At 38.9% G+C, this 9,858-nt stretch overlaps 1 protein-coding gene across 1 annotated transcript in view; it reads right to left on the reverse strand.

Moving 5' to 3' along the window:
* Positions 1–365: 365 nt before the first annotated feature.
* The window catches only part of ppfibp2a (PPFIA binding protein 2a), a 22,757-nt gene continuing 13,264 nt past the window's right edge, over positions 366–9,858 (reverse strand). The window contains 18 exon segments of the mRNA XM_030794116.1: positions 366–1,451; positions 1,565–1,753; positions 2,008–2,133; positions 2,405–2,527; positions 2,673–2,761; positions 3,002–3,113; positions 3,230–3,380; positions 3,501–3,629; positions 3,904–4,075; positions 5,147–5,282; positions 5,559–5,600; positions 6,003–6,063; positions 6,331–6,401; positions 6,539–6,639; positions 6,812–6,881; positions 7,821–7,882; positions 8,558–8,590; positions 9,132–9,243. Of these exon segments, the coding sequence (XP_030649976.1) occupies positions 1,248–1,451; positions 1,565–1,753; positions 2,008–2,133; positions 2,405–2,527; positions 2,673–2,761; positions 3,002–3,113; positions 3,230–3,380; positions 3,501–3,629; positions 3,904–4,075; positions 5,147–5,282; positions 5,559–5,600; positions 6,003–6,063; positions 6,331–6,401; positions 6,539–6,639; positions 6,812–6,881; positions 7,821–7,882; positions 8,558–8,590; positions 9,132–9,243 (1,983 nt within the window). The 3' untranslated portion in view covers positions 366–1,247.

Genomic DNA, 9,858 nt, shown 5'->3' on the forward strand with positions numbered 1-9,858 from the left:
ATCTTGTAGAAAAGGAAACTCACCATAGCATCATCTGGCCCTGAGATACAGAGATAATTGACCTCCTCAGTGGAATTCTATTGAAACAGCAGCACAGATTTGAGGGTGGCGTACACTCTGTTTTTTTATGGGAGATGCTGTTGCCAGAGCTCTAACATTTATGGAAGTATGTTGTGCTAATTTGTGCAATGTCATTTTCATATGCCGTTGTCAAATCTTACAGAATATTAACTCTACAATTACACTTTTTTAAAGCAGCTTATGGTAAGTGACTTAGTAAGTGCAGCACAATCTGTAAATGTAACTCAAATGCACTTTTACGATTGCATACACACAAAACATCACAGAGCTACGAAGAAATGTAGCATAAGGTATTATTTTAATATCTGATATGAGGAAAAAAGAGCTGTTTGGAAAATAATTTGAACAGATATCCAAAGACACACTTTTCCCGAGGCAAGTTAGAGCTAATTACACCTTACACTTATTTCATTATAGAGCCTCTACAATCTTAAAGTGCCTAACACATATTACTAACGAAAGCACATAATAAAAAATAAATAGCTTTAAACTCTGAATTAACATGCTTTATTGTTTTGCGTATAATGTGTTACTGGTTCATTTTAACTAGGTTTAACACAGAAACACATTATCAGTTTCTCTAGATGCCAGCACCATGTTTGTTGAGAGAAATCCAGATCTCTTTTGAATGCTGAGAGCATGTGTGTGTGTGTGTGTGTGTGTGTGTGTGTGTTTGTGAGGAGACGGAATAAAAGTGACAGGTGTATGACAGAATAAGCCATAAAAATAGATTTAAAGGGTGATATAATCGTATATTCAGACGTTACCGATATGTCTATGCAATACTGACTTCATTGTCCAAATGCTGGAGGAATGTAGAGAGAGGTTCTTCAAATGAAAATTATATGAAAAATCATCACCAGCAAACCCAGATGACTTTAAGCATTTTGAAAAGCTATCTGCATGATAAATTCAACATGTCCCATCATACAAATAATTTCACCCTCCCATGCGAACCAGCTCATTGTGAATCACTATTTGAAGAAATTCATTTGAGCCTCGTTCTTAGCACATACATATTAGTCTCTTGAGAGTCAGTGTAAGCATGTTCAAGTGAATGTGCTTGTTAGCAACCTGATTCAAGAAACAGTGGCATGATTGTAGAGATGCCATTGGTCTGAAGGGCAGGGTTACTGGCTGCAAGCACAGTGTTACTGGCTATGAGATCAGCTCTTAAGCCCAACCTGCTCTTGTCTGTCTGTGTCTCTGTCTAAAATGGGGCTAAGGCCCCTGAAGCTGGCGTAAGGCCGATGAGGGGTCCCATTTAGGGCAGAAGTTGCCGGACTGTCCATGGGACATATGTAATCTGCTGAGTCATCTGGTCTCTTCTTCCTCAGGTGGCTGAAGTGAGTGAACCCAAGCTTCTTTGGCTGCATGGAAATATAATGACATATATTTTTTTTCTTTTTTCACAAGTTGCAACGCTAGTCACAGTAAAAAAAAAAAAAAATCCATTTCCAATCACACTTTTCTGGATGCATACCCGCACTTTGGCAGTGGTGGTAAGGGGTGTGTGTCCAGAGGCGTTGGCATAATCCTGCTTCTCCTGCTGTGCCTGGGGACCAACCAGTGCATTGAAGTTGGTGGTGAGATGTCTCCTAAGGAGCGTCTTCTGAGGTGGGATGTTCAGGAGCATTGCCAAAGTCTCTGAACTAAAACGAGGCTCTAGAATCTGTGGAGTAGAATTCAGAGGTTGGAGGGAGTGGTGTTTATGACATAACCCCTTTTTAACACTCATGTCTGACTACATGCCTGTACAGAGGTACACAGTGTGTGAGGTTATTATTATGTTTGAGTTTGAGTCTAATGATAAGCATAGGATATTTAATGAGCTGATTAGCTCACTAAATATTCTATGCTTATCATTAGACTCAATGAGAATGCTGAATGCTGAAAGGGATTAGTGGTATTGTAAAGTACACTCACTATGAGGCCACCGTGCACTCCGCTGCCTCTAAGGTTGGGTGCATATTCGGCTAAATCCACTGACCGCAGCCACTCCATCACACGGTGGTTAGACCACTGCACCACTTCTGACGGAGAGGTCTTATTCTGCGCAAAGATACAAAGATTGTCATGCTGTCTTCCACTGACAAAAAATACACTCGTATGTGTTCTCTTTCCAATACAGTACTTCTTATATTTAGTCATATTTATATTTACATGATGTTGTTTCTTTGAGATGCCCAACAACATTAGTTTCATGCTCAAATCTCTTTGCTTATTGGACATAAATATTTGTTCATTTATTACTGCATAGCATATTGATACAGGCATATAAACATCCTCATGCAAACACACTTGTGCTGCAACCGCTCCTCACCTCATCTGCAGGCCTGCGTCTCAGGCAGTGAGGGTTAAACTTGTTAGCATGGAGGACATGGATAGCGCATTTGACGCTGAGGTGATGTAGCTGACTTGTGACTTTCAGGAACAGAAGATCATTCTGAGGAGAGCAGAAAAGGTCAAATAAATATAAAAGAGCTCACAAGGTCACCTGTGAAAGCAATTTTGTATAATGTTAATGCTATTCATGGTTCTAAGTCAGAGTTCAGAGAATATAAAAATGCACTGTGATAACTTGACCTCACCACAGTCAAGTACTGAAGCATCCTCCCATCCACTCTGCTCTCATAGAACTGATCTTTGTACTGAGGTAGTCCAATGTCATCCAGCCAGCCTGGATTTGACCAAACACAACAACATATAATTAACCTATTATCAAATAAAAGTTTATCGTTTGAGGTCAGAAGTGCAAGCAGAATCCAATACATTTTCATGTACCTAAAACATTTATTATACATCAGATGCCACTTTGGTTTGAAAGGTAGCTTGTGGTTCACCTAATGTGATTCTTTATTTCATTCTTTATTTTTTGCTATATTGTACACCTATTTTATATAGACCTTCTGATACATACGTGTTACCCAGAGATGATCCAGTTCAGAGGATTTTTCCATTGCCTTATTGCTGAATGACCTCAGAGCCAACTGGAGTTTCTTTCTATGTAAAGGATGTTTGATTCCCATCTCCTATTAAAGGAAAAGGGCATGAATCATGCATGGATGACAAATACACTATGATGTTTATACATTTACAAGTTATATAGATAAAAACAAACAAAAAAAAAAAAAATCAGAGGACCAACCTTTTCAAAATCCTGGGGTGTAGCAGAGAGGAGCGTCTGGCCACTCTCCACCCACTGTCTGGCCAGATTGACGTATTGACCTAGACCATAATCCTCCAACCAGCCACACACCTGCTCTGTGGTCCATTTAGCGAAGGGTGTGTTCATATCACTGAGAGAGGAAAGTTGGATGGTCAGTGCATGGTGCTGTTATCAGCAGAGAAGATCCTGTTCTTCACAATCAATAAGGCCATAATGACATCATCTACAAATTACACACGGGAGATTTTACCGGATTGAGCGGCCGGATTCAGGGGTGCGAACCAGTCTGGGTCCAGCGGTGGCTCTGAATCCTCCCCTCTTAAACTCAGTGGGCTCCAGCTCATCTCCCTGCAGACTCCCAGACTGGGTTCTCCTGATTCTTAATAAACATGGACACATCTCATCAGACAAGCAAAGCATGATGGGTTTTAGGCGATCACATTTTGATGCTTCTTTTCAAAATCTGACAGCAGGAAATTTCAGAAGCATTCGAAAATTTTGATAAATGAAAATGTTTTAAGATTTCAGAATCTTTTCATCATCGAGATGATTAGATGATGGGACAAAAAAGATATAAAACTTTTAAATAAGTTCTCACTCAAAAAAAAAAAAAAATCACACACACACACACACACACACGAGTACATACTCACTTTCCCCAGAGTTTGCGGATGCTCTTGTTTTTCATGTTTTCCGGTGAGACAGGAGACTGATGACCTGAATCTGCCCCAGATGATACTGGTGAAAGATCAGCAGATGTTGTGTCCTCAGTTTTCCCTGTCTTTTCTGAAAGAGGTAATAAACTTTTTTTGAATTATTTACTTGCTATAACTGACAGACAAATAGTTTCATGTTTTTAGCGTATGTCATCAAAGCCATTCATCAGACTCCAAAACGGGGGATGCATTGAAGAGCAAACACAAATACAACCATCTCAAATAGAACTGCATTAAAAAAAAAAAAAGAAAAGCTGAGCCCAATCTTCAGTGTCCACTGGCAAATGGAAACAAACTAAACTACTAAGCCACTTTTTACAACACGATTTTTCTTTTTTTCTTTTAAAAAAAGTTAAGAAAAAATAACTTAATTGTGCAGCAATAATGGAAGAGCAAATGCTTCAGTGATCATCAGCAGATATCCGTACTGATATATCTACGTTCAGCATTGGGGTACTTTTCTCTGCCTTTGTTTCAACACTACGGAAGCGGAATTTCAGATCCACTTTTACATGCGCTTTTGCGCGAGCTTTGCGGAGCAGCGAGAGATCCAGGATTGAAGGGGTGAATGTGCAGCTGTGGGTACATGTCTATTCATGTGCACTACGCATTTACGGCATATGGCAGCAGTTAGTGCTCAAAGGCAGCTACTCCAGGGCTCATTTCAATCACAGCCCACCACAGGGTGGGGCTGCAGAGCATAGGGTTCACATAAGAGACGCAGACAAGAATAATCTTACCCCTGCCTACAGCCCCAGTATTAGACTGATCAAAGAGCTAGGGTTCAGCTCTGATCTGACAGAAGTGGTTTTGCTCTACAGGAAAGTTGGACACACCAGGAATACACACTCAGAGAGGTCGTTGAGGGAATGTACGCTACCTAAAACAGGAGTGGTCATACTCCTGCAATAAGCTCCGATAACCGATATATATCCGATAGCATGCAAATGCACAGGGTTTTAGTGTTTCTTAAGCATTTTTAAACATTCACAATTAACTCTTCCAAAATACTCTTCCATGCCTTTTGCCTAAGAATGGCATGTACAGAATGCTGTGGTGACTAGTATGTCATTGTGAGTGGGATGTAATGTGTTATATTTCATGCCTATTAAAATCAAAGAAGCTATGAAGCCGTTGAACATAAAGATGCTGTTGTGACAGTAATCTACTGCATTCATACTTGGGTTAATATCTCTACTTTCGCTTTCCTCCGGCAATCTCTGTACTGAAGTTTCACTTTTCTCTCTGTCTCTCAATTGCTCTGGGAGAGAGAGGTTGACAGGTAACGTCTGACATTTATTATCTGTTTGTCGATTCTGGAAGAGAAAAAGAGACTGTAATGACAGTAACACAAAAAAGGAATGATTTTTTTCTGTTCATACATACAGTCTTGGGATTAAGTGGGGCAAATATTTATTAGAAATGAGTGTTTAGTGATAAATAGAATACAATATCAAGCTGTCTTACATTATGTGATCAAAATATGTCATTCTTTCAAATTCATGTATCATTATAATTGGAAATAATGTCAATAACAGTCAGAGAACTGATAGAAACTTTTAGGACATTAGTCTAAAGCAACGATTCAATACCTCCTCTGAAACAACAACGTCTACTGTGTCTCCAAGTACCGTCTGCAGATCGGAAAAAGAGTCAGTGCATGAAGAAAGAAGAGATGCCCAGTGAGTAAAATTACAGGACAGACGTAATCAAGTTTCCTATAGATTAATGCCAGTACCTATGCTCTCCTTCCATTTAAACCCTTAACAGTTGAACTATGAATAACAAGATTTTGTGCAATTATGACAGGGCATGCTAAGATAAAGCTACTGCATGGGAGTATGAAATTGAAGATGTTGTTTATGTCAGTTCATTCCAGATCAGTTACGTTTCAGAGTGTTATTGTATGTGTTACTCGAACATCCAATGTTTAGAAAAGTTTAGAAAGTGATCAGACTGAGCATATGTTTACATAACTATAGAATGGCTTTCCAGTTAAATGTTATTCAAAAAAAAAAAAATTATAAAAAACAAACCTTTTGATCTGAGCCACTTTGTAAATCATCCATACTGCTTGACAGTTGTTTTGTCTCTGACCTGCAGCAATGTTAAATTTGAGTAGTCATGTAAATTATGTTTTAATTGTCATAAAGTACATCATTTATATTATATGTATAAGCAATGTAATGTAAGTACTTGTGAACCAGGTAATACCTGCTCTTCAGTAAGGTTTAAAAAATATATACATATGCATATCATGTCATGACATTGTTGTGCTCTGTGTAACGGAGAGAGTTGTAGTTGTTCTCAGTAGTTTGGAACTGCTATTCCAACATGATGGCAGAGAGTGTGAACAAACTTTACCTGGAATCTGTCTCCTTTTGAAAAGATAGAGGGGCAGATGTCAGCAGAGGAGAGGAGGCACTAGAGCAGAGCTGAAGCAGAGAGAAAACAGAACATTAGGGACTGACACTGATAGAGAGCGGTCACAATGGGTTTTTGTTTTTTTTGTTTTTTTTTTTTTGTTTGTTTGTTTTTTACAATCAGGCCTTAGACGATTCTTCATACTCACCTCAGTGTGAGCTTTTGGTGTTAAAGCCTTCATCTTCAATCCACCATTTATCTGATCTTCCTCACATCTACCAGAGGGAACTCTGTCTCCATGAACTCGGGCTTTGAAGCAGAGCAGGGAAATGACTATCTCTGTTTTAATGGCTCATTTCTTTCAATAGCACAAGTCAAGAAGATGTAAAAAAAAGAAGGAAAAAAAAAGAAAAAAAAGAAATGCTGTCCTTTCAGGAACTCACTGATCAGTATGAGACTGTAAACAGAGCACATGATTTACCTGGAACCATCACATCCCTGAACTGTCTGCACTGACTCAAGAGAATTGTGAGTTCCTCAATGCGCCGATCCTGCAAAAGATAAATAGACATTCTTTTATCTTACTGCTAAAATGCATGATTCTGAATTATATTATTTCACATGCTTTTATGAATATGTCTCTTTACATATATCCATTTTGAAAATGGAACAGTGTTTATTTTTGACACTGTTTTATGGTGTTGTGGAGCATTATACGTTTAGGATTGAAAGTACAAATTCCAGGTGTGATACACAGATATACAGAATCCCATGGAGACAGAAGTGACTGTCATTACAGGTAGTGGTGGTCACAGGCTATGGAGGGAGTATGTGCTTGTCCCACTCACCTCAACTGAGGTGACTAATATGATACCAGGAGACTTATAACTAGTTAGGTAATGTGACATTCCAAATTGGGGGAAGTAGAGGAAATTAAAAAAAAAAAAAAGTAATATCACCATTAATGCTGTGAGTTGCTTTAATAATTACAGTGGAACAGCTCTGTGGATGTGGAGAGCAGGGTGTGGGCAATAACAGGAACATAGTCTGAAAGCTTAGATGCGGTGGAGCGCTAAGTGTTTTGATACGGTGACTTAGAGTGAGCCCTGCCATGCCTCTATTACTGTAAGTCCATGATGGGTTTGGCAGAGTCCTGTTTGTCTAAGAGCAGACTGCTGGAAATGACTGGCTGAGACTCAGCTAATATACCATGGTCTCTCAGAGTCCACAAACACAGCACTTTGGAGAGAACAAAGGCCCCTGTGTGCTTACAATGGCTCCAGCTATTTTTGAGGACACATATGGTGACACGGAGCTGTACTTTGACTGAAGACACGCAAAAGTTGTATGTCTATGTGCATGAGCCATTGACTCCAATAAAATGTTAATAATATCAGAGGTTGTGCTCCACTAATTTACTCTAAACATAGGACAAATCACTGAATTTGTGAATGGCTTTTAATGTATTAGTTTAACAACATTAAAAGTACCTTTTCATCATTAGCTGCAATCAGTGACTCCATTCCTGTTTTTAATCTCTGCAACTCCTGATCTATTGAGTGACAGACAGACAAACAGAGAGAGACAGAGACAGAGACAGAGACAGAGACAGAGAGAGAGTGAGAGAGAGAGAGAGAGAGAGAGAGAGAGAGAGAGAGAGAGAGAAAGAAAGACAGACAGACAGACACATAGACAGACAGACAGGTAGACAGAGAAATTGAGGTCTTTAACATGCAAAATGTATAAAACATCAAAGCACAGTACTCTAACTTCAGGAGTGACTGAAGCCACATTAAATGAGAAATAACTCTCTGATATTGTTTTTGTTTCCTCAATGTTTTCTTATAACTGATTTTTTTTTTTTGTCAGAACTGCTGCTTGAAACTGATACTTGACAGATTTCATGGCTATGAGTTTAACATGTCTGCCTAAAACCGTGACCCAGACATATGCAATGGTGACTTGAGATTTAACTGAGACTCCAAGTACAGTGACTCAAATATAAAACTGCTCAGAAAAGACAGATAGAGAGTGCAATTAAAACACGTGATGTTAATACATGTGATGTAATCACATCCCCAATAAACACAGTGTGAAGAGGGAGGGATGGATGAGAAACAAACACAAGAAAAGTAACAGTTCAAACAGGATCCCACACAGAAGAAAAATGTGTGTGAAAGAGTATGTACATGTTTCTCAAGAGCAATAGGAGAATCTAAAGGCTTACGTTTGCTGCTCAGCCTCCTCCTGTATATCTCCTCTGAGAGTGAGAGCAAAGGTGAGAGGACACAGAGCTAATGTTAGGCACCACACATAAATATATGCAGGTCTCAGATTAGATCACCCAAAGTCAGTTCAGAAGTCATACAAACAACACAGGACATATATCGATTTAACACAAAGTGAACCAAATGGTAGTGACCTTAAGCTGAAATATTAAGGGAGAGACAGAGAGAGAGAGAGAGAGAGAGAGAGAGAGAGAGCGAACAAGACAGAGAAAGACGGAAAGAGAGAGAGAGGAGAGAGAGAGAGAGAGAGAGAGAGAGAGAGAGAGAGAGAAAGCCCCACCATCAGATATCACTTTGTTTACACTCAAATACGCCTGTCTCCACAATGATGTTCTGATTACTTCAAGGATCATTATCGTTAGAGAATACTATGTGAAAGATATACACGCCACCCACACACATAACACCAAGCTACTATTATGCTAGCTGCTTTACATTAACAATCAACAGTAAAACTGCCCAAGTGAAAGCAGCCCATGCAGAAGACACTGACGTTATATTTTGAATGCGAACCTCTCTCTGCACTGTCACTGGACACAGGAGCTCTGGACAGTAGTTGGGCCTGTAGGTTTTCAATCTCAGCATTCTTGCTTACCAGGATCTGCTGCAAACTGGATATCTCTGCCTGTTCGATGGAAGAATTTAAACACTGTCAAAATCATATGCATGTCTACAAATATACAATTATATGGCTGTGGCATTTTTTGATCCATAGTAAAGTATTAATGCATTTAATGTGGACAGACTTTGGCCTGCTCCCCAAATTAAGCTCAAATACTGTATGCAAAACCACTACGCATGAAGCAGTAAAGCAGATTAAACATAATCCACAGAAATTCCATTTTTTCTTTTTTGTTGATGTTTGTGAGAAACTTTGTGAAGCACAGTAAATATGTGTATGGTAGGTAGGTTGTGTTTTCCTTATGGTACTGAAACTAACTAGCATTTCAACCACTAACACAAGACCATGGTTTATGAATTTTGCATCTATCTTTGATCTAAATTACTATTTTGAAATACACATTCAATGAGTCAAGCTTGAACAATTTTTTGTGGGGTAAAAAAGATACACATACTCTAAATATAGCTGTTTTCTTTGAACACTATTTTGAAAAAAATAAATAAATAAATAAAAACAAACATTTCCTAAAAGAAACTAACGTGCCAGTCTACATTTTAGAGGGAGGTATTTCCATCTCTCCACAAACTATCAACAACTAGAAGGTCGTCATATTGTGAA

This window comes from Chanos chanos, chromosome 2 (assembly GCF_902362185.1).
Source record: "Chanos chanos chromosome 2, fChaCha1.1, whole genome shotgun sequence".
Classification (NCBI taxonomy): domain Eukaryota; kingdom Metazoa; phylum Chordata; class Actinopteri; order Gonorynchiformes; family Chanidae; genus Chanos; species Chanos chanos.